This window comes from Bubalus bubalis, chromosome 1 (genome assembly GCF_019923935.1).
Source record: "Bubalus bubalis isolate 160015118507 breed Murrah chromosome 1, NDDB_SH_1, whole genome shotgun sequence".
Lineage (NCBI taxonomy): Eukaryota > Metazoa > Chordata > Mammalia > Artiodactyla > Bovidae > Bubalus > Bubalus bubalis.
Window position 1 is genome coordinate 120,644,362 of NC_059157.1, and position 26,079 is coordinate 120,670,440.

Consider the following 26,079-nt stretch of genomic DNA (forward strand, 5'->3'; position numbering starts at 1 on the left):
GAAATACAATAGTACTACTTCCTAAAAAAAAAATCTATTGCAAATACTTAGCACTTAGAGAAAAACTGCTTGAATATAGAGGCTAGAATGTCTTAAAAGTAGAAAAATAGTAGCAGTGACCATTTGGAATATAATTTATTTCTTTAATGAACTCAGTGATTTAATTTCTCAGGCTACACTCTTGAAAAACCAATAATACTATTATAATGCTTTAAAGTTTTATCAAGGCTTTTAGAAATATATTTGTATCTTAATTGCTACATTACTGTGAACAAATTTCACGATCTGATGTATTCAGTTTTCTTTGTATTTTTTCAAGAAAGAAAATATATGTTTACTGTGATAATAAATATTATAGTTTTTAAATTTTATCTTTCCCCACTGAGCCTATGCCTTCCCCTCCCTTGATCATATAACATGGTGCCCATCTATTTCAGTTGATGAGTGGACTAAGTAATTTAATGCTGAGGAAACCCATTTTTGGCAACCTGTTCCCTAAGAAGGACAAACATATACCATTGGGGTAACTGCACATATACTATATTCAGTCAAGCTTTTTAATACAGACTGAAAAAGCAGCAGTAGTCTAGATATTTACCAACACACAGTCTTCTCTAGAAGTCACATTATAATCACTTAAAACATTAGTTCATCTTCCTTGTCTGAAGAAATGAGAAAATTGCTATTTTGTGATTTGTTTGCAAAGAGCAAATAGTGCATTGCTATTCTGTGATTTAGCCAGGCTTGCTGTCCCATATCTAGAAGGGACAGTGTAGGGACACAGTGCCTCCTATAGATCCCAAAGGACTGTAACCATCAGCAAACACTTGGTAAATCAATACTATGTTCAAAGCACTGGGGGGAAATGTGACATTCAAAGCTTCTAGACCCTCTCAAACCTCCCGTCACACACTGTGCTTTTAACCACACAAAACAGAACTTTCTTCTGTTCTACATTTTTTTTCTGTTTGTAATGTTTTTACTATTTTGAGCTTTATGTAGTTATTTTGCCCTTCTCTCTGACAAAATTCTATTTGTGTGCCTGGGAAATGCCTGTCAGACCTTGTAAAAAATTAATTCAAGGAGTCAGTATTTCTATGGAGGGCCTCCCTGACTTCCTTCAAGTAGAATTAAACACTGTTACCTTATTATTGTATCTTCTTCTCTCTGCTAGAAATTATCACATTGTATTAAATCTGTCTCTGTCTCTTCTTATCCATGATTAGATTACATTGTTTACATTTTATTTCTTTTTCTTTATTAGAGTATAATTGCCTTAAAATGTTGTGTTAGTTTCTGCTGTACAAGGAAGTGAATCAGTTCCCTCTTGCAACTCCCTTGTATACCTACCCCCCGTCTCACCCTTCTGGATCATCACAGAACATGGAGTTGAGCTCCCTTTGCTATATAGCAGCTTCCCGCTAGCTCTCTGTTTTACACATGGTAGTGTATATATGTCAATCCTAATTTCCCAGTTTGTCCCTTCCCCTTCTCCTCCTGTGTCCACACGTCCATTCTCTACATCTGCATCTCTATTCCTGAAAATGGGTTCATCTGAACCATTGTTCTAGAGTCCATGTATATGCATTAGTATACAATATTTGTTTTTCTCTTTCTGGCTTCACTCTGTATGACAAACTCTAGGTCCATCTACATCTCTACAAATGACCCAGTTTTGTTCCTTTTATATGGATGAGTAATATTCCATTGTGTATATTTACCACATCTTTATCCATTCATCTGTTGTTGGGCCTTTAGATTGTTTCCATGTTTTGACTTATTGTAAATAGTGACATAGTGAACAATGGGGTACATGCATCATTTTGAATTGTGGTTTTCCTAGGGTATATGCCCCGTAGTGGGATTGCTGGATCATATGGCTTGCTCCTGGGAAGGAAAGCTATGACAAATCTAGACAGCATATTAAAAAACAGAGACATCACTTTGCTGACAAAGGTCCATATAGTCAAAGTTATGGTTTTTCCAGTAGTCATGTATGGATGTGAGAGCTGGATCATAAAGAAGGCTAAGCAGAGAAGAACTGATGCTTTCAAGCTGTGGTGTTGGAGAAGACCCTTGAGAGTCTCTTGGAGATCAAACCAGCCAATCCTAAAGGAATCAACCCTGAATATTCATTGGAAGGACTGATGCTAAAGCTGAAGCTCCTGTCCTTTGGCCCCTTGATGGGAAGAGCTGGTTCACTGGAAAAGACCCTGACGCTGGGAAGGACTGAAGGCAAAAGCAGAAGAGGGCAGCAGAGCATGAGAGGGTTAAGTAGTATCACTGACTCAATGGAAATGAATCTGAGCAAACTCCAGGAGATAGTAAGGATAGGGAAGCCTGATGTGCTGCAGTCTATGGGCTTGCAGAGTCAGACATGACTTAGTGACTGAACAACAATAATAATGGCAGTTCTATTTTTAGCTTTTTAAGGAACCTCCATACTGTTTCCACAATTGCTATACAGATGTTTTATTTTTCTCATATATCCTTGTATCTTGTACAATATCTGACGTATTGTAGAGAGATATTCAATAATTCCTGTCAGTTGGATAAGTGAACAAGTGATGAACAGATGAATGAATAGATAAATACAAAGACAAGGAAGAACTATATGCTCCAGAAAACTTTTTAATATTTTTGGAGGTACTAAGTATGTTTACTAATGACAGTAATTTAATATAAAAAATGATATATTACATGTTGCCAGAAATGATATTGAGATTTATAGAAAGAGCCAGCACTTCCAGCAAAGGGAAGACATTGGAAAGTTGTTATTTTAACACATCTTCAAGGCTAGGACAGGTTCAGAACGTTTGAGATAGGAGGTAGGGATTAAGCAGACAAAACCACTCCAGGTGCAGTATGCGTAAACTATTAAAACTATTGAACCATTGTCATTTGTACATTTAAGTTGATTTTTTTGTTGTAATAAAAGTAGTGCATGCTCATTAACAATTTTGGAAAATTCATGAAAGCATAAAAGTAAAAAAGTCCATGTGTTTTATTTATTCCTTTTATAAATAATGCATTTCATACCCCGCCCTCCCCCAAAATTAAATACCTGTAACCAACCCTCCTAATCATGACTTCTGTCTGCACTGTAGCTAGAGAAGCCTTTTCTTGGGTATGAATGACCATGTACAAATTTATAACAGGAATGTATACTATTACCATGTTCTGAGTTTGAGAGCTGCCTTAATTCTTCACATTTGCTGCATTTCAGTACAAATGTGGAAAAGACAACCAAGCATTCCTTCTTGTAAATGTTAGAATTAGATTCAGTTGTGTACAACACAAAGCCCATGTTCAGAGCAGCTTAATTAAACAAAGTGTTATTGTCTCACAAGCCAAATATACAAACCTGCTGTCCAGGACTGGTTCTATGGCTCTGCAATTGTTAGGGACCAGCCCCTTTCCCTTCCCAGCTTCACCTTCCATCCTGTGTTTAGAAGATAGGCAGTGTTAATAAGGGGTTGCAAGAGCATCTATTCAGACAGATGGATGGACTTGATATTTAAACCCATTACCATGTACATTGCACATCAACCTGTACTTACCCTCCCCTGGAATTTTAGACAACAGCACAGGCTTCACCATTCCTAGTTTTGCCCTTTCAAAGCATTGTTCACACCACAGATAAGTAGCTTCCCCAGATTTAAATTGTCTGGTGGTGACCTCCCCCTTTAGCTTCAAATATAGAAGCCAAATACTCTCTGACAAAGAACTAGAGACAATCTCCTCCTTTTCTCCTCCCTCCTCCTTCAAAGAGCTCATTGCTCAGCTCCTGCAGGTGGTTGGATATTCAGAATCGAATTTCTTCCTCCTGAAAAGAATGTGAGTGCTTTCCAAGAGTTAAGGTTCAAGAACTTAATCCTTGACTGAGAAATATCTTTCTAAAGCGAAATTAGTAAATATTAGTTAAAATATTAAATTAGTTAAAAGCCACTGCTACAGAAATACTAAATTTGAACTAAAAGAACATTTACCAGTTTCTACCAATTTATTTTCTAGTGGGGCGATAAGACTAACCAGCATGTACATACCTTTACTCACACACCTTTAGAACAGTTACAGTTATCCATTCTGCCTGTTAGAACTGTTGCTTTAAACTAATAGAATCTGAATAAAGTTCCAGCAGTATAATGTAGATCATATTTTTCCAAGCATTAGTATCAGAACCACCTGGAGTGGTTTTAAAAGCTACCAATTCTTAGGTCAAATCTCCCAAGTATTCAGATTTTATACTCTAAGTAATTTTGATGGCAACTAGGTTTGAGATTTGGTGTTCTAAACTGACCTTGGTGTTTCTATGCTCACTTTGATCCTATCTGGCCATAGGAATTAGTTAAATATATTCAAATTATTATGATCTATATATTTTAAGTCTAATCTAATATGGTATCTGGTCCCATCACTTCATGGCAAATGGGAGAGAAAGTGGAAGCAGTGACAGATTTTATTTTCTTAGGCACCAAAATAACTGCAGATAGTGACTGCAGCCATGAAGTTAAAAGATGTTTGCTCCTTGAAAGGAAGGCTATGACAAAACTAGACAGCTTATTAAAAAGCAGAGACATCACTTTGCCAACAAAGGTCTGTATAGTCAAAGCTATGGTTTTTCCAGTAGTCATGTATGGATGTAAGAGTTTGACTGTAAAGAAGACTGAGTGCCAAAGAATTGATGTTTTCAAATTGTAGTGCTAGAGAAGACTCTTGAGAGTCCTTTGGACTGCAAGGAGATCAAACCAGTAAATCTTAAGGGAAATCAACCCTGAATATTCATTGGAACGACTGATACTGAAGCTGAAGCTCCAATACTTTGGGCCTGATGCAAAGAGCCAACTCATTGGAAGAGACCCTGATGCTGGGAAAGATTGAAGGAAAAAGGAGAAAGGGGTGGGAGAAGATGAGATGATTCGATGGCATCACCAACCCAATTTGAGCAAATTATTTGAGATAGTGGAATCTCAAAGAGTTGGACACAACTTAGAAACTAAACAACAACAACAAATCTAATATAGAGTAAATTCTCATTCTGACACCTTGGAATTAAATGTATTAAACATTTTACATGTTTAGCTTTCCTACTGCTGTTAGGATGGTTGTACATTAGTGTTAGGTTAAATTACTAAATGGACTTAATAGAGGTAATACCAAATATTATGCCAAATTGATCACTAAGAAATTAACTTGATAGTAATCAATTAGACTTCAAGCTATACTACAAAGCTACAGTCATCAAGACAGTATGGTACTGGCACAAAGACAGAAATATAGATCAATGGAACAAAATAGAAAGCCCAGAGATAAATCCACACATCTATGGACACCTTATCTTTTACAAAGGAGGCAAGAACATACAATGGAGAAAAGACAATCTCTTTAACAAGTGGTGCTGGGAAAACTGGTCAACCACGTGTAAAAGAATTAAACTAGAACACTTTCTAACACCATACATAAAAATAAACTCAAAATGGTTTAAAGATCTAAACGTAAGACCAGAAACTATAAAACTCCTAGAGGAAAACATAGGCAAAACACCCTCCGACATAAACCACAGCAGGATCCCCTATGACCCACCTCCCAGAGTAATGAAATAAAAGCAAAAATAAACAAATGGGACCTAATTAAACTTAAAAAAGCTTTTGCACAACAAAGGAAACTATAAGCAAGGTAAAAAGACAGCCTTCATAATGGGAGAAAATAATAGCAAAAGAAGCAACTGACAAAGAATTAATCTCAAAAATATACAAGCAACTCCTGAAGCTCAATTCCAGAAAAATAAATGACCTAATCAAAAAATGGGCCAAAGAACTAAACAGACAGTTCTCCAAAGAAGACATACAGATGGCTAACAAACACATGAAAAGATGCTCAGCATCACTCATTATAGAGATATGCAAATCAAAATCACAGTGAGGTACCATCTCACGCCAATCAGAATGGCTGCTATCCAAAAGTCTACAAACAATAAATGCTGGAGAGGGTGTGGAGAAAAGGGAACCCTCTTATACTGTTGGTGGGAATGCAAACTGGTCCAGCCACTATGAGAACTGTGTGGAGATTCCTTTAAAAATTTGGAAATAGAACTGCCATATGACCCAGCAATCCCACTGCTGGGCATGTACACCAAGGGAACCAGAATTGAAAGAGACACATGTACCCCAAAGTTCATCACAGCACTGTTTATAATAGCCAGGACATGGAAGCAACCTAGATGTCTGTCAGCAGACAAATAGATAAGAAAGCTGTAGTACATATACATAATGGAATATTACTCAGCCATTAAAAAGAATACATTTGAATCAGTTCTAATGAGGTGGATGAAACTGGAGCCTATTATACAGAGTGAAGTAAGCCAAAAAGAAAAACACCAATACAGTATACTAATGCATACATAAGGAATTTAGAAAGATGGTAACAATAACCCTGTATGTGAGACAGCAAAAGAGACACAGATGTATAGAACAGTCTTTTGGACTCTGTGGGAGAAGGTGAGGGTGGGATGATTTGAGAGAATAGCATTGAAACATGTATTTATCATATGTGAAACAGATCGCCAGTCCAGGTTCGGTGCATGAGACAGGATGCTCAGGGCCAGAGCACTGGAATGACCCAGAGGGATGGTATGGGGAGGGAGGTGGGAGGGGGATGGGGGACACATGTACACTCATGGCTGATTCATGTCAATGTATGGAAAAACCACTACAATATTGTAAAGTAATCAGCCTTCAATAAAATAAATAAATTTAAAAGAAAAGATTGAAATATTAGAAGAAAATAGACTCTGCCACTAATAAATCCAGATAAATGTCTTAAAAAAACTCTTACCACTGATTTACTAAGTAATTTTGAGAAAATAATTTATTACTTAAAAGTAAGTTATCTCTGGAAATGTGGTTGATTATAAATTCCATCTATTTCACCAAAATAGTATGAAGATTAGACACTGTAAGAAGGTTAGATTTCTTAAATCTGTCAGATCAATGCAAAGTGCCTTTTCCATTTTCCCTTGGAAATTGGACATTGTGTTACTGTGTTAGGTACTGGAGAAAGGCTGTCAGGCATGGTATTTAACAAAGTATTAGAGACAATGAAAATTGAATTTAGAGGGAAAATAATCTATTCAAAAACTATGTACTAAGACACCAAAGAAGTGAATAAATCAGGAGTCATGACTTTGTAAAGCTACTACCGAGAAGATAACTAATAGCAAATTATTTGATGTTTTTATTTCAGTTAACTTGAAAGAAAACTAGATGGCTTGTTTTTTCCAAAATCATCTTTTGGACCCAACAATACTAAAAGACAAAAAACAGATGTAGTAAAAATGTACCTTTTATGCTCCTGATTGTTTCCATTACAGAAAATATAATAGCAGCCTTTATCTCTCTCTCTCTCTCTCTCTCTCTCTCTCTCTCTCTCCATCTTTTGAGTGTGGGATCTCTGCCAGCCTGTGACAACTTATTCCCCCAAACCAGTGTAACTCATTCAAAGCAGCTTTTTTTCTGGTTTTGAATTTGATCTTCAATAAAGCCCTCCTAGTCTCCATGACACATTCTTCTTCCATCTCTCTCTCTCTCTCTCTCTCATGCACACAAATACTGCTTCTGATCTCTTTCTAAATGAAGGTACAGATCTTTTTGTTCATGATGTCTCCTAACTCTTTATAATAAATATTTACAGCACACTGGGTGCATCCCTTTGGCAATGCATTGCTTCTGAACCAGCACTTAAAGTTCTTCTACAGTTCCAAAGGGATTCTATGTGACATTAATTAAGGTGTGAAATTGCTTCCTGTTAATTGCCCACACTCTTCCATGATCTGCTATTAAGACAATTAAGTTTCTTTAATGGTACATTAACTAACAGAGCAATCTAACCTTTCCACTTCTTGGAAATTACAGAGCGCCAAGGAAAATTTGATTAAATTGGTAGTAATAAAAAGATTAGTCATATTTCATTCCTCTTTGATGGAAACTGATATAACATGGGGGTTCTTTATCAAGTGTCATTTATGAGTTTTCTTAGAAACTGGAATTATCTTGCCTCCATTTGGAAAATAGAATCCATCAGCAACAATTACAGTTGCCTTCCTCTCAAGTGTCTCAACTCTTCAGTCCAGAGAAATACTATCGAGGATTTACACCTAGTTCTTCCATAATTATCAAAACTTTCAACTTTTTAATGATTTATAAGAATCCAGTAGTAATATAAAAGTAATAATCAGTAGCAGTGGTACTATGTACTGTGTACAAATTTACTATTTGCTAAGTACAAATTTTAAAACATTTGAAAGATTTTTTGTTATTTTCAACATTCCTCCTAACAGGAGTATCATTTGCTAGTCAGTGACACTTTGGGAGGAAACATTAAGATTAAGAATATTATCCCAATTTGAAACACAAGGAAACTGAGTTTAAGAGTGATTACATAGCTCACCCAGGTCCATATAGCTGTTGCTGCTGCTGCTAAGTCACTTCAGTCATGTCCAACTCTGTGCAACCCCATAGATGGCAGCCCACCAGGCTCCCCCGTCCTTGGGATTCTCCAGGCAAGAACACTGGAGTGGGTTGCCATTTCCTTCTCCAGTGCATGAAAGTGAAAAGTGAAAGTGAAGTCACTCAGTTGTGAAAGACCGTTAGCGACCCCATGGACTGCAGCCTACCCGGCTCTTCCGTCCATGGGAGTTTCCAGGCAAGAGTACTGGAGTGGGGTGCCATTTCCTTCTCTGGGTCCATATAACTAGAAAGAGGCAAAACTGAGCCACAAGGGAAGTCAAGATTAGAGTTGTTATCTCTACCAAATACTGGTAGAGCAGCCAGCAAGCTGTTGAATGAGGACTGACCATACATTCAATAGTGACTTGAGAGGATTGATTTCAGAGGAGTTGTGGGAATGTCTAATTGGAGTTGATAGAAGTTATAACAAGAGTTAAAGGAAAGAAGAAAGTAATATTAAATGACTCTTCTGAGGAGTCTTGTTATAAAAGGAAAATAGAGAAATGGAGCACAAGGTGGAGAGAAGCGTGGTGGCTATGTGCTGGGGTTTGTTTGTTTAAAGCTGTTTAGCATATTTATAGACTGATGGGGGAGAAGGGGAAATTGGTATTATAGGAGAGAGGGTCACTGAGTAACACTGACCAGAGGGGATGGGATCAAGTACACAAGTGGCAAAGTTAGGACTGGATTTAAATAGAAACAGGAAGAGTTCAAGCATTTTTAACAAGCAGGAAGCCAGGATATGCACAAGCAGATGTGTGCAGGTTGTTATAACTTTTGTGGTGGAAATATGAACGCTTTCTCTTCTGCATTTATTTTCTAAGTGAATTCAGAGTGTGGTTACTGACAAAAGGGAAGGAAAGAGGGAGAGATAAATGGAGAAGGAGAAAAAGAGAAAAGAAAAGGACAGAAAGCAAGCCTATTTCCTCAGTCTAAGGAGGGTATGAGGCAGTTTTCAGAGTTTGAGGAGGAAGGAGAGATATAGAATAGTCACTTAGGAAGACTGGGAGAGGGAATTGGCTAGAGAAATGGAAGAGGATTCCACGAAGTACTCAGCACCCCCATGAGGTTTGGGGTCAAGATTTTTTCTTAAATATTTATTTATTTGGCTACACTGGATCTTATTGTGGCATGCGGGATCTTTAGTTGTGGCACGTGGGACTTTTAAGTAACACGAAGGATCTAGTTCCCTGACCAGGGACCGAACCCCAGCCCCCTACACTGGAAGCACAGATTCTTAGCCATTGGACCACCAGAGAAGTCCCTAGAATCAAGATTTTGACTGAGACCAAGCAACTAAGTTTTTTCTCCAAACTCATTAAGCTGTTTGACTATAAGCTTAGAGCAGGAACTCTGGAGCTAATCACACATGAATTTGAAGCTGATTCTGTTTATGTCCTTGAATGACCTTAAACAAACTACCCTTTCTGCTCTTCAGTTTCCTTAACTGAGAAAGGGATCGATTAAACTGTCTGTTAAGGTCATTTAAAATAATCTTACTGTATATAAAGTGCAGATACCGAGTAAGTGCTCAATTAATATTAGCTTAGACTCAGCAGTAAAGAATCCCCCTGCCAATACAGAAGACACAGGAGATGCAGGTTCTACCCCTGGGTCAGGAAGATCCCTTGGAGGAGGAAATATCAACCCACTCCAGTCTTCTTGCCTGGGAAATCCCATGGGCAAGAAGAGCCTGGTGGGCTATAGTCCCTATGGTCACAAAGAGTCAGACATGACTTACTGACTAAAACAGCAAATGGTTAAGAAGACAGCAGTTTCTTAGAGGAATACCCCTTGGATGGTACCTGGAACCTGGCTTATTATAGTTTGATTTATAAATAACAGCAACCCCTGGGATTTCACTTTTAAGAAAGACATTATTTTAGTTTGTTTTTCTTTTTTTTTTATTTATAACTAATTCAGTAAAGACTTTAAATGTATGATAACTAAAATAAAACCAACTATTGAATGTTAAATGTTTCAAACAGGGAATCTGAGCTATTATAATGGCAAGAGACACCTGCTGATTCTGATAACTGCATTTACAGCAGAGGTACAAGTGAAAGAATATAATAGAAAAGTACTAAGTGGAAAGTCAATCCTGGAAAGACCCGTACCTAAACCTACAAAGAGAAGATGAAGTGATAATGTTTGGTCTTTTTCTTTTCTAATGGCACAATCTTGCATTTAAAAATAAAGCAAAATTTAAATAGAACAAATACCATATGTTACCATAAGGTTGGTAGCTTATGGTCTTGTTATGACCAAGTGTAGAATTTTAATTGATAACAGGACTGCAGGACTTTCTATAGAAGTATGGGCACGATCTCTCAGGAAGCTGTGAGAATGGGAACACCAAGTCACTTAGTTATGAGTGTCGATCATGCAAATGTGTCCTCTTCACACTGAAGGGGTGAACTAAGGGTCCCTAATGGATGCCATGTCTTAAAACAATATGTAACGTGAGTTATGTTATTAGAAACCCTCACTTGTCCCTGTGTCTGCAAATAAGGAAGAGTATTCGCTCATGAAATCTCTGCCTCATTTTTATTCCAAAACCTGGGATAAACCCCTCTGCTTCAATGTGCTATAAATCAAGAAAACATGAATAAAACGAAACATTCAGAAGAAGAGGAGGAAGAGCAAGGGTGGGGGAGGGAGAAGGGAAAGAAGAAAAAGAAATTTAAACATATATGAGAAAAGAGGAAAAACAGAAAACTGATTTGAAGAAAGAGTTCTAAAGAGCCATACAGAAATACTTCCCTTTTCAAAGCATTATCTCCTTTTACCATTTATCCAGAACTAGGGCTTCCTTGGTGGCTCAGCAGTAAATCTGCCTGCCAATGCAGGAAATGTAAGTTCAATCTCCGGGTCAGGAAGATCCCCTGGAGAAGGAAATAGCAACCCACTCTAGTATTCTTGCCTGGGAAATTCCATGGACAGAAGAGCCTGGTAGGCTACAGTGCATGGGTCACAAAGAATTGAATATGGCTTAGCAACTAAAACAAAAGCAACGACACTATTGATATCACATGTGTTAGAGGAACCATAATACTTATCTCAAAAACATTATGTGGGGTGCAAGAAATATGATCAAGACAACCTAGAAGAGCCATGTGATGGAGAAGTAACGTTGTTAATCAGCCAGGTGTTATATTAGGATACTAAGCATTCTTGAATTTTGGATATTGAAACTTGTAAAAATAGTATGACGTTAAATTGGGAAGTAACACCAAAGAAATCAGTTCTGTAACAACAGGTGGCCATTAAATCACGCCCACTAAAAATAAAGCCTGTATCACAAATGAAGCCCATAGGATTCTGAATGATACATGATTAGACAGTAACATCCCAAATTTCCCATAGAGAATTTGTTTCCAGTTGTTAAATCTAAGGTAGCACTGAGTCTGAGTTTCTGTGAAACAGATTTGGGGAGCTGGGAAAACAAGAAAGATAGTAAGTTAGATTTTTTGTTTCATTCACTTTATTCTCAATTTAGAAATTACTCCTTATCAAAATAACTAGAATATCAAGCTTTGCTGTTATAGCTGTAGTGGATAGAATATATAAAGCAGAGCACTGTGGAAGAAAATATTCAAGGTCAGATAGATTTTTAAAAATTCTAAGGCCTACACTAATAAATATGTTTTCTAATGAAATAATATCTTGTTGTAATAGAAAGTGAGGGAAAATCCTTTGAACGGCTGCAAATTAAAATCAGGAATCAATTATTGGGATGAAAAAACTTGACTTACATGGGACAGGAGAATTTGAGAAGCACAGTTTAGGAGCTGTAGAATTTATGTAACTCTTGAGGATCAGCTTCTAGATGTTTCCCTAGAAATGTTTCTTGAAGATTTTTCACAATTGCTTAGTAATGGATAATTGAAAAATTAATACCAGAACTTAAAATTCTAGTACCAATAGCTATAAAAAATTGTGATTAATTTTTAGTGTACAGTCAAATATATAGGATTCTCATATGTGGAACTAGTAATTCTTGATTTATCACTTACTGTTTATTCTTAAGCTTCCCACAAAACAAAAGGATAGCCCTTGTCAGTATGTTAGTTAGCTTAACCAAGAGAGCCCCACCTTTCAATTACAGTCAAAATTATGGAACTTAAAATACGTTAGATATCAAGTATAGTCATCACTCACTATTTGCAGTTCATTCTAGGAATCCTGCTGATACTGAAATCTGTAGATCTTCAAGTCCCTTCTATGAAATAGCATAGTATTTGCATATATATACTACACACATCGGAGGAGGCAATGGCACCCCACTCCAGTACTCTTGCCTGGAAAATCTCATGGACGGAGGAGCCTGGTAGGCTGCAGTCCATGGGGTTGCTAAGAGTCGGGCATGACTGACTTTGACTTTTCACTGTCATGCATTGGAGAAGGAAATGGCAACCCACTCCAGTGTTCTTGCCTGGAGAATCCCAGGGACAGAAGAGCCTGGTAGGAGGCCGTCTATGGGGTTGCACAGTCGGACACGACTGAAGCGACTTAGCAGCAGCAACTACATATATACTCCTGGACACTTTAAATCATCTCTAGATCATTTATAGTACCTAATACAATGTAAACACTGTGTAAATGGTTGCTAGATCAGGACAAATTCAAGTTTTGTTTTTTGGAACTTTCTGGAATTTCTAATTGAGTATTTTCCAATCCTTAGTTGATTCTGAGGATGTAGAATCCATGGATACAGAGAGTCAACTATATACATTAGATACACAGCTGGTCTCATACGTAATAGTGCCTCAGCTAGGTTTGTTCCTAAGAAATTAAGATGGTGTTTGCAAGGCATCAGAACAACTCATAAAAGTTTGAAATGTTGCCAGCCATTTCTTATGGAATCTATGCAGTAAGATTCAATTTGACTGATTCTTCTTAACTATCCTGCCTGGCTGTATTCATGTCATGTAAGCATAGTTGGACACTTTTATAGATAAGGAGATTGAATAGATTTTTCCCTATACACTCAACTTGATGGGCATATTAGCTGTTTGTTCACTATCAAATTAAGGCTGATATATATCATAATCCAGGTTTAAATCCTCTCTCCTGGACTTCAGAAGGTCTGACTCAAGTTGGCTTGGTCACTCTCATCCCTCATCACCTCAGTTTTACTTCATGCTTCAATAGTCACTGTTTCTCTTAGACAACCTGCACTTCATCCCTTCATTCTTTTATTTTATCTTTGGATGCACTGGGCCTTTGTTGCTGTGCGCAGGCTTTCTCTAGTTGCGGTGAGTCGGGGCTGCTCTCCAGTTGCGGCGAGCAGGCTTCTCATTGTGGTGCTTTCTCTTGTGGAGCACGGGCTCTAGAGCACCGGTTCCATAGTTGTCGTGCTCTGGCTTAGTTGCCCTGTGGCATGTGGAATCTTCCCAGACCAGGGATCGAACTTGTGTACCCTGCATTGGCAGGCAGATTCTTAACCACTGGCAGTCCCATCCCTTCATTCTTATTTATTAGCCCATCTACTTCTCTAAACCCTTTGCCTCCTTCAAGACTAAATCAACATTAAAGAGCTATTTTATATACTCATTCCCATTCAACTCTGCTATGGCCTTTTCCTCTCTGTGATCTGTGTGCATGTCTATGCTCTCTTTCTTAGCCTTGAACTCCTTGAAGACAGGAATCAGATTATTTCTTGCAGTTGCCACAGAGCACCTGGTATGAAGCAGTTTGTTTCTGCTCATAGAATAAATGAACAAATTAATACTGAAACAAATTCCTTTATGGATATCAGTCAACAAAAGAGTAATTGGAATTTGAGTAGAGGAAAAAAGAAAATAATGTAATAGAATCCAAATGATGCAATAATAGTTAAGCCAAATTAAAAGGGTCAGTAAATGTTTTGTGAACCAGGTCATTCCATCAAAGAAATCCAATATACTCTGTCTCTTCTAAGTGTGCATATGGAGGTCAGGTCAATCAGGTCAGGAAGTTTTCTCAATTCCCCTCCCCATCATATAGTAATTGGCAGCTTTGAGACTAATCCTGCATGTGTACTAAGTCATGCCCAACTCTTTGCGAGCATATGGACTGTAGTCTGCCAGGCTCCTCTGTCCATGGGATTTCCCAGGGAAGAATACTGGAGTGGGATGCCATTTCCTACTCCAGGGGATCTTCCCAACCCAGGGATCAAACCCCACATCCCCTACATTGGCAGGTGGATTCTTTACCTCTGAGCCACCTGGGAAGCTCTTGACATTAATCAAGACACTTCTTTTTCAGAGAAGAGCAAACTCTTCTAAGAGAGCATTGTGTAATAGAAATATAATACGAGCTAAATATGTAATTTAAAATTTTGTGGTAGTCATATTTTAAAAATAAAAAATAAACATGAAATGGATTTTAATAATATACTCAATCTAGTATATTCAAATATTATCATTTCAATATGTAAGTAATATAAAGCATTACCACTGAGATTTAATTTTTACCGTGGTCTTTAAAATTCACTGTTTATTTTATCCCTCTTGCACTTCTGAATTAGGATGAGCCACATTTTTAGTGATCAGTGACCACATAGGCAAAATGGATACTGTATTAGATAGCGAAGGCCTAGGATGTTTTCCTCAGATTTCCCTATCCTCTCACCAGCCCTATATCCTTCAGTTCAGTTCAGTTCAGTCACTCAGTCATGTCAGACTCTTTGAAATCCCATGAATCGCAGCACGTCAGGTCTCCCTGTCCATCACCATCTCCCGGAGTTCACCCAAATTCATGTGCATTGAGTCAGTGATGCCATCCAGCTGTCTTATCCTCTGTTGTCCCCTTCTCCTCCTGCCCCCAATCCCTCTCAGCATCCGGGTCTTTTCCAATGAATCAACTCTTCACGTGAAGTGGCCAAAGTATTGGAGTTACAGCCTCAGCATTAGTCCTTCCAATGAACTGCCAGGACTGGTCTCCTTTAGGATGGACTGGTTGGATCTCCTTGCAGTCCAAGGGACTCTCAAGAGTCTTCTCTAGCACCACAGTTCAAAAGCATCAATTCTTCGGCGCTCAGCTTTCTTCACAGTCCTATATCCTTCAGTTCAGTTCAGTCGCTCAGTTGTGTCCGACTTTGAAATCCCATGAATCGCAGCACGCCAGGCCTCCCTGTCCATCACCAACTCCCAGAGTTCAACCAGACTCACGTCCATCAAGTCAGTGATGCCATCCAGCCATCTCATCCTCTGTCGTCCCCTTCTCCTCTTGCCCCCAATCCCTCCCAGCATCAGAGTCTTTTCCAATGAGTCAACTCTTTGCATGAGGTGGCCAAAGTACTGGAGTTTCAGCTTTGGCATCATTCCTTCCAAAGAAATCCCAGGGCTGATCTCCTTCAGAATGGACTGGTTGGATCTCCTTGCAGTCCAAGGGACTCTCAAGAGTCTTCCAACACCACAGTTCAAAAGCATCAATCCTTAGTGTATCTCAATTCTCTTTTTCTTAGCACAGTTCTAAGACTGATACTGTTGACTATTGGGGAATTGTTGGTTCTTCCCATGCAAATAGGACATCTCTGATTTTAATAGTCACTTCTTTGTTTACAGCTTACATGTAAGGTGTTTGTTTCTGTGTGTGTGACTTTTGAAAATTATGTGTAATTCTTAAGTATGTTGTGTAAATACACACAACATGAAATTTGCCATTTTAACCAATTTAAGAGTACGTTTCAGTGCCATTGAGTACATTTCTGTGTTTTGCAGCCATCACTACCATCCATCCCTAAAATTTTTTCTTCTTCCCCAACTGAAACGCTGTACCCATTAAGTATTTACTCGCATACTTCCTTCTCTCAGCCCCTGAAAACCACCATTCTATGTTCTGGCTTTATTAATATTACTACTCTAGATATCCCACATAAGTAAAATCATAAAATATGTTTCCTTGCATGCCTAGCTTAGGCTTCCCCGGTGGCTTATTATTTCATTTTGTCTTTAGGTCCTCAAAGTTCATCCATGCTTGTGTTAGGATTTGCTTCCTTTTTAAGTTGAACTATATTTTATTGTATGCAAATACCACATTTTGTGTATCGGTTCATTGGTTCAACCAACCAAAGGTGCTCGTACCTTTTCACTATTGCAAGTAATGCTTTTATGAACGTGGCTGTGTAAATACTATTCACACCCTTGCTTTTATTTCTCTTGGGTGTATATCCAGAAGTTACATATCTGGATCATATGGTAATTCTATGCTTGATTTTTTGAGCAAATCATTGCATAGTTTTTCACAGTGGCTGTCCATTTTAAATTCCTTCCATCAATGTACAGTGGTTCCAGTTCTTCCAACTACTTGCCAACACTCATTACCTATTTTTTTTTAAATAGGCATCCTGAATTTGTTTTCATTTCCATTTTTTGATGACATTAGGGATATTTGGTAGAAATGAGGCCAGCTTGGATCTAGATTAATGTATGGAAATAACTTTAAAATTGTCTGGTATAAGACAATTACTTGCATCACTTATTTGATTAATTGTTTTTGTGCTTTTATTAAGAAATTTTGATTAGGACTTTGAAATCCTACACTTTCATTTGGCTCTGCTACTATTCACCATCTGATTTTAGGGAAGTCACTTAGTTTCTTTTATATTTAAAAAATGAGGATAGGAATTTCTCACCTACTTTATTCACCTGGTTATCATATTTAGTTGGTCAATTTAAAATGGCTTTGAATTTCCACCTGGGCAGGTTTTGGTACTTTCCAGCAATATCCAGGAAAATCTTCACAATCAAATGCCAGCTTGGGTTCTATACGAGAATCTCATCCCTCTGTGATCATTCAGACTGAGAAGTCAGTTAATCCCAGTTCGGGTTAAATGTAAAATTCTGTCTGTTGTTACAATTCATTTAAAGACAGTTTAACTATGAAAATAAATAAATGGCTTTGAAGACTCTGAAATAATAGATTTATTGAAGGGATTAATTCCGTGAACAGAGGAGCCCGGTGGGCTACAGTCTATGTGGTTGCAAAGAGTAAGACTGACTTCTTCTTGTTGTTCAGTCACCAAGTTGTGTCTGACTCTGCATCATGGACTGCAGCACACCAGGCTTCCTTGTCCCTCACCATCTCCCAGAGTTTGCCCAGATTCACGTCCATTGAATTGGTGATGCCGTCCAACTATCTCATCATTGTCACCCTTGCCTCCTTCTGCCTTCAATCTTTCCCACTTCAGGGTCTTTTCCACTGAGTCAGCTCTTCGCATGAGGTGGCCAAAAGTATTGGAGCTTTAACTTCAGCATCAGTCAGGGTTGATTTCCTTTAAGACTGACTGGTTTGATCTCCTTGCTTTCCGAGGGACTTTCAAGAGTCTTCTCCAGTACCACAGTTTGAAAGCATCAGTTCTTCAGCACTCTGCTTTCTTTACTGTCCAGCTCTCACGTTTGTACATGACTACTGGAAGGACTATAGCCTTGACTATGTGGACATTTGTCAGCAAAGTGATGTCTTTGCTTTTTAACACACTGTCTAGGTTTGTCATAGCTTTCCTGCCAAGAAGCAATTATCTTCTAATACCATGGCTACAGTCACCATCTGCAGTGATTTTAGATCCCAGGAAGAGGAAATCTGTCACTGCTTCCACCTTTTTTCCTTCTATTTGCCATAAAGTGATGGGATTGGATGCCGAGATCTTAGTTTTTTCTTAATATTGAGTTTTAAACCGGCTTTTTCACTCTCTTCCTTCACCCTCATTAAGAGGCTCTTTAGTTTCTCTTTGCTTTCTGACTTTAGAGTCGTATCATCTATATATATGAGGTTGTTGATATTTCTCCCAGCAATCTAGGTTCCAGCTTTTAACTCACCCAGCCAGCGTTTGGCATGATGTGCTCTGCATATAAGTTAAATAAACAGGGGGACAATAAACAGCCTATTGTACTCCTTTCTCAATCCTGAACCAGTCAGTTGTTCCGTACAGGGCTCTAACTGTTGCTTCTTGACCCACATACAAGTTTCTCAGGAGACAAGTAAGATGGTCTGGTATTCCCATCTCTTTTAAGAGTTTTCCACAGTTTGTTATGATCCACACAGTCAAAGGCTTTTGAGTAGTCAATGAAACAGAAGTAGATGTTTTTCTGGAATTCCCTTGCTTTCTCTGTGATCCAACAAATGTTGGCAATTTGATCCCTGGTTCCTCTGCCTTTTCTAAACCCAGCGGGAACATCTGGAAGTTCTCTTCATGTAATCCTGAAGCCTAGCTTGGAGGATTTTGAGCATAACCATACTAGCATGGGAGATGAATGTAATTGTCTGGTGGTTTAAACATTCTTTAGTACTGCCCTTCTTGGGAATTGGGATGAGGATTGACCTTTTCGAGTCTTGTGGCCACTGCTGGGCTCTCCACATTTGCATATTTGATAGCATCATCTTTTAGGATTTTAAATAGCCCTGCTGGAATTTCATCACCTGAATATGGACTGGTAAATCAGTCTGAAAGTATTAAAAAAAATCTAAAAAGATATATACAATGTATTTTTGGCATGTAAATTTTAGAGATTATCATTGTGATTATTGTGTACATTACAGTAATTTTGGTTTATATTTTGGACAAAAATGCACTTTATAGTACAGTTATGCTTTTTCTTCTTGTATTCTGTGTCATCATTTTATTACGTACCTTTCAGACAGAATAGCACAGTTATGCAGTGTTGATACAACTATCAAAGAAAGTTATATTGGGAGGAGAAGTGTTTTGTTTCTTTCTTGGCTTTCTAATTAGATCATATTCTTTTAATTACCTTTCAATTCTAAAATTTGATTGAGATTTATACCCCTTGATTGGAATCTGAGAGCCTGAAAGTAACAATGAAAATTGAAGCCCAAGAAATTAACTGAAATCTATTTGTTTTATTACTCTTAATTTTCCAGCTAGTTTGAACAGTTTTTTTCAAACCTGGAATTTTACTACTTCATTTAATGGAAAAATAGGAAAATTTGTGATTGAATTGTCCTTAAAAAAGAGCAGGTTGCACACTTTGCTATGACACTGGTGACTTTTACTGTTTTAGAAATTGAAAAAGTTTCGATGCCAACTTGGAAAACTCTGGGGACTTGTTACTTGGACGGCCAGCAGGATTACATTATTAGTAAAGTTATCTGCAATGATAATTATAATGGCAACCTTATGTGTTGTCACAACTTAGGTATTTTATATATAAGTGGGAAATAGCAAAAAAAGGTAAAAGTTAAAAACAAATGTCTTGGGTAGAGTCTATGACAGAAGGAAACTTTAAAAAGAAATTACAACACTAAGAAATTCAAGCACAAAAATTATAAAATATATTATTTAATGGAAATTAAGAGTAATATTCTTTGTGTCTCTAAACTGAAGTTTAGAAATTTGCATGCCAAAAATCTATTGTTTATAATTTATTAGATGTTTTCATTCTTTGAGACTGATTTAGCAGTCCATAGTCTTTGTGACCCCATGGACTATAGGCCGCCAGGATCCTCTGTCCATGGAATTTTCTGGGCAGGAAATGAGTGGATTCCCATTTCCTTCTCCAGGATCTTTCCGACCTAGGGATCAACTGCATTAGCTGTGCTGTGTGCTTAGTCACTCAGTTGTATCCCACTCTTTGTGACCCTATGGACTGTACCCCACTGGGCTCCTCTGTCCATGGGAATTCTCTAGGCAAGAATATTGGAGTGGGTGGTCATGCCGTCCTCCAGGGGATCTTCCCAACCCAGGGATCAAACCCATGTCTCGTGCATTACAGGAGGATTCTTTACCATCTGAGCCACCAGGGAAGCATTAGTAGGTGGATACTTTACCACTTCCACCACCTGGGAAGCCCCAGGTCAGGTTTGGGGATTTTCACAGCTGATTAGGTGACAGAATAGGGAAAAACTGCTTTATGGCATCATATAAATTGCTTTCCAGTCCAATCACTTCATTACATCTTCTGGATTCCCATGTGCACTAACCAGTTATAAACACATGGTTATATATTTTGCACACATAAACATATTATTTAGTTTGGGGGATTTTGACACTTTCCCTATAACAGAATTATATGTAAGAGACATTAGGCTTGAAGAATTTCAAGATTTCAATAGAATCTTACACAAGGATCTTCTGCCTTTTGTAAAAGAAAAGCAGACCCTTGAATTACCTACTGGTACTATCTGAAAATTACAGGATCTATTCTTTCTAAACTAATTTCCTCTGTACACTTTGCTAGTGAGGCCAAAGGTAGTTAGTCCTTTGAGGATATTGGAGGGGTCATTCAGTAAAATAACTAAAATATTTTAAAATCTCATTTTAAAATCTTTATAATACTTGTGCATGATATACTGAATCAAAATGCTTTTATATGTATTTTATACTAACCACAGTGTGGTTCAGATTTTGCTAGCATCAGCATCACCTGGGCACTTACTAAAAATGCAGAATCTAAGCCCACTATACATCTTCTGAATCAGAATTTGCATTTTAATAATACCCCTATGTGATTCAAATGCACATGAACATTTAAGAAGCCCTCCTACTGAGATGTTGCAAGAAACGTATCTCCTCATCACTGAACTAGTCTGAGGAGAAACTTACTTGTCTCTTAACTCTCTTAATTTAGTTTTGGATTTAGAATGTATCTTCAGTAGAAACAGTTTATCACTGTGTTCTCTGAAATCTTTTATTCAGAATTTTCATGAAGAGATCAGCTTCTTCATTTTTCTTATACATCTTTAGATGCTTACTAGGTGTCCAATTGGACAGAGCTAGAAAGTGGCTAAGTGTGGAAGTGGACCAGACCGTGTGTCTCCCAAATTGGTGCTCTTAACCACCATACAACATCTATTTATTCATGGCCATGCTCAGGTTTCTAGTCCCAGGGCAAAGCCTATAGGAAGAAGCAATTTGATTGGAAATAACATTCAGATTGCCAAGGTATTGTAGTGATTATTCAACAGATGGGGTATGCAATTTTTGTTCCTAAGTCAAGAATGAAACTATCTCTTGATATTTAAGTAAATATTTCATATGCTCATATACAGTCACATTTGTCTTACAACAGTAAAATGAATCTGTTTTAATGTACTCAATATGCTGATAGATGCTATCTTACAAGAGTAACTGTGAATTGAAAAACATTGTTCTTTCTATGCAGTAATCTAGCAAGAGCTGCGATAATTCACAGATGACTGAGCTTTAGAGCCAGACAGAACAATAGACGATAAAAAGAACTGTTTATATAGATGCAAACTGAAATCTCAAGATTGCATAATCACATTTCCTATTGATGAATAACTAAGAAGCCATAGACTGTTCATTAGGTGAGGGAAATATGAAGAAATTGGAAAAACTGTGTTGTTTTTTTCTTCTCTGCTCTGTCTCCTATTATCATTTCTTATATAGGATACCCTGAAACTTGGCACTAAAATTTCAATTGATACAACAGTATCATATTTCTTGTAGTAAGGTAAAGATTAAAAGATCATGTAAATAAGAGGTTTTTTTTTCCCTACTGGAACTAGATTACAGACTAAAGTCTGAAAAACAAGATATCTCTTTCCTCCCTTTAAATGTTATACTCCTGATGTCTCCTCTAACTCTAGATAAAAATCCTGTTACATAGGTTAGTAGACAGCAAAAACTTATTAAGCCTTATCTATAAGGAAACAGAAACCACTTATATGTCTGCAGCTCTGGAAGACTTAAAAGGGTGTGACTGATAGAACTAGAAGAAAATTGTGTATCCATTAAATATTTTAAGTTAAGACTCATTTTCATGGAAGAAAAAGAGCTAGTGATGAGAGTGAACACTAAATAAAATCAAATCTGAGATGTTTATTGAGGCTGAATTTGATGTCCACTATTGTTGTGAATAATTAATGTGATTTTTGCCTTCCAGTGTGTATGTACAGAGAGCCATCACTACATGAAATTGGAGAAAAACAAGGGCGTTCAAGGAAAAGTTCTGGAACACCGACCATGAATGGAGGCAAAGTTGTGAATCAAGATTCAACATAGCTGAGAACTCTTCCCTCCGTCCCTCTCTCATCCCTTCCCTTTCTCCCCCTGCCCTTTACCCATTTCCTTCCAATAAATCCACCCAAGGAGAGGAAAATAAAATGGCAACCCAGGACCTAGTGGCTAAGATTCTGCACTCAAAATCTTCCTTTGTGTAGGACAAGAAAATTGAACCAAAGCTTGCCTGTTGCAATGTGGTAGAAAATGCACATGCACAAAGATTAGCACACCTAAAAGCAGAGGAAAAAATAATCAAGACTCCACAAGCATTAAAATAAACTGTGTTGTTATTAATAGAGGACTAATTGTAATGAAGACATAAATATAATAAAGATGAAATAAAGTTATTACCTTAAAGAAAAGGGTTTTGGAGAATTGAACTTACAAATCGATGTAATATCCTAAATGGCTTAAACTCTGGATAATGCTGTGATGTGTGTTTTGAATTTGTATTTTCTTTGGGCATTTGGAATTGACACAAAATTGCAGTCTGTTTCCAGGATTTTTTTTTACCATAACATTGAACATGTATGAAGTACAGATTCTTCTAGTGCCTATAAGGTATATGGCCAGGAATCATTTAACATCAAGAAAAATTTTATTTTAAAATTTTATTCCTGAAATCAATATTTAAGATTGTTTTATGCAAAGGATTGTCATATGTTGAATTTAGTGCTATTACCTGATTTCATTCCTTCCTAACAAGAGTTTCTGATTCTCCTAGAAGATTATCATATTTTTTTCAAAAGTATTAATTCAGGAGCTCATTTTTTTTTCTTTAGTCACTTAGAAAAAAATTTAGTAAGATTGAAATAACTTTTAGGAAAGTCTTTGTTGTTGCCATGCCTTGGCAGTGATATGTAACTTATGTGGTTTTACCATTTGATCTGATTTTTTGTTTTTTTACTTTGTGGACACCTTTAAGAATGTAGGTAAATGTCTAGCTGTGTTAGAAGAGAGTTTTATACCATTTCTTGCAGCAGAAAAGAAAGAAAAGGTGTTTTACATAAGGAAATAAATCCTAAGAAGTTGGTGCAAGCAAGCTGTATCAATATTTGCCTTTGTACCTTACTAAGTTTTCTGTATGTAGCATTTTCCAAACTTCACCAAGGAATTGGGAGGCATGGCTGTGAAATGCTTAACCTACTATCTTATGAAGCCAGTAAATTGTTTGTTGCTAGATAGCCTCATTTATAAATCTAATGGAAAATAAGTCTGTCTCCTAGAACACAGAAGGAAAATGTTATACCCTGGATTTTCAAGGGCCATTGAGAAATAATACTGAATTAACAGCCACGGTTCCAACAGAGGCTCCTGTTGTGGCTCACACAACAGGGTTGTGTGAGTGACTTAAAGTAATTAAAAAAAAAGTGTAAGACTAGGCAAATGTATATTTAGGAATACTGAAATGTTAGAGAAGAAATGAATACAATTGCCTTGGGGAAAAAATAGATCTTCTTGGTCCTACAAATCAGGAATGGTATAGAGACATCCAAATCAAAACAAAACAAAACAGAATGTTAAAAAATATATGCAGATTTATGGATGTTATCAATGAGAAGACTTAGCATGTTACTTCTCCTATAGCTCTTCCGTCCAGCATGTATTGTTCCAAATACTCCCTAAAATATACACTTTGCAGAATCTCTAGGCCCTCACTTTAATGACCTTGTCATTGGTTGCTGTATTCTTTCAAAGTCACTGTAATTTCCCTCACTCCACACAATCATTAGTGGTCGATGTCCTTCACCAAGTATTCTATTTCTCTTATCAGGAGGTGAGCAGAAAATGAAATGAAGGAATTCGTGTAATCAGTTGCAAAGAATAAAAGTTATGCCTCTCGGCAAGGATTTTGAACAGACGTCTGCAAGGGATATTTGTTTAATCAAAATATTTGAAAAGTAAGAAATAAAGACATTTAAATTAAATAAAAGAATGTTATTCTTCTAGGAAAAGAATGCCCTTGTAAAAAGAAATACAACTCCAGTTCTATTTCTCCTTGTCACTCTCGATTCAACTTGATTATAAACACACCTGTCACTTCCAGGACCAATCAAATTATAAGCACAAAGCCTTATTTTTTTTTTTTTGAAAAAATAAAAAGGAAGCTTCTACAAAATGGCTCCCAGGCTCATTTAGCATAAAATGACTTGCAATTTTTGGTCATCCACACATCCACACATATACACACATCACAAGCTCACAAGTGACACAGTTAACAGTTTCACAAAGTGTTCTCAATTATACTGATGATTTCACGATAGACTATATCTTATCTAGTTCAATATTATGGAAAATATGATATAGATATGAATGTCCAACAAAATTCTTCCCTTTATTTACAATGGCTGTTTATCATTTCACGTCTAGATGCACATCTTCCCCCTTTCTGAAAGCACTGAAGATAGTTCTAACTACCCAATTTGTATTTTGTGTTTCTCCATATCATTTAAGCAAATGTTCACCATGGTGAAACATTTGGAAATTGGCTTTGTTAAGTTATACTGAGTTTCAGAACATAAATTGTTGAAAATCTCAAGTTCTTTAACAGATTAACCTGACAAAAGCTATGGTTTAGAGCACAGGGTGAACTTTTGCCTAACTGCTGCTTATTTTTTTTAAGTATATAAAGCCTTTAATAGAAGAATTCAGTATTCATTATCTAGGTTTTTTAAATATTACCAAATATATACCTATTATTATTCTGTTCCCTCCAAAAATATAAGCCATTTTAAATAGTTTGCTTTTCAGGTTTATACAAAATAATTATCTTGATTTTCATTGTCCAATTTCTGGGTCTCAATTCACCCATTACTTATTCTCCTATAATTAAACTTGTTTGTTTTTTTTTTTCTTAAATGCATTGGGATAGTCTCAGGAAAATTATGACTTTCAAAAGTTTTGTAATTGACTATGTAAGTATAAGGTAAAATGTGCTTATTCTGAGTCCTTATTGTATTGACAACATGTTTCAAAATCAGTGGGCTTAAGAATGAAAATGAAACTTTTGAGAATCTCACATAGTTTTCTGGCCAATATACCTTACTAATGATTAAGCTAGAAGTCTGAGCTATAGAAACAAAATGGTGCTGAAATTCCCTTGGCTAACTCAGAGATTTTGTGCTTCAGGAAACTGGAGGACAGCAAGTCAACTTATCCTTGATCATGGTAATAGTTTGAGTTTTGAATTTTGCATATGAATTTCATAGCACATTTTCAGTTATTATGGATTAGCACAATAAAAAGACATTAATTTGACACAAATAATGATGCTTTATGGGCCTCATTCTAATCTAGATAGCTGTTAGAAAAATTGTTCTACTGAAGAAAATGGCAATGCTGTTGATAGGTATTCTATGCAGATGAGTGGTTCTGCGGTACCACTACAAGACATGAGAGTATTGAGATAAAAGTAAAGGATGAAGAATCTTACTGTGAGTTGAAAAGTTTGACAGTCCTAATTTGGGACCAATAATTCCCTGGTGGAGAAGCATGACTACATCAACAGTAATTTTTTTTCAACGTGAACCCAGAAATAGCAAATCTATTATTTCACCTTCAAGGCTTCATCTCTAAGGTCACACTCCAAGAAGGTTTTCCATAATG

At 37.0% G+C, this 26,079-nt stretch overlaps 1 protein-coding gene across 4 annotated transcripts in view; it reads left to right on the plus strand.

The window, feature by feature from the left end:
- Positions 1-25,740, plus strand: part of FGF12 (fibroblast growth factor 12) — a 605,063-nt gene extending 579,323 nt beyond the window's left edge. For all 4 annotated transcript variants that reach the window (XM_006077304.4, XM_006077303.4, XM_044943560.2 and 1 more), the window contains one exon: positions 22,355-25,740. In XM_006077304.4, the coding sequence (XP_006077366.1) occupies positions 22,355-22,473 (119 nt within the window). In that variant the 3' untranslated portion in view covers positions 22,474-25,740. The remainder of the gene's footprint in view (positions 1-22,354) is intronic.
- The last annotated feature ends 339 nt before the right edge of the window (positions 25,741-26,079 follow it).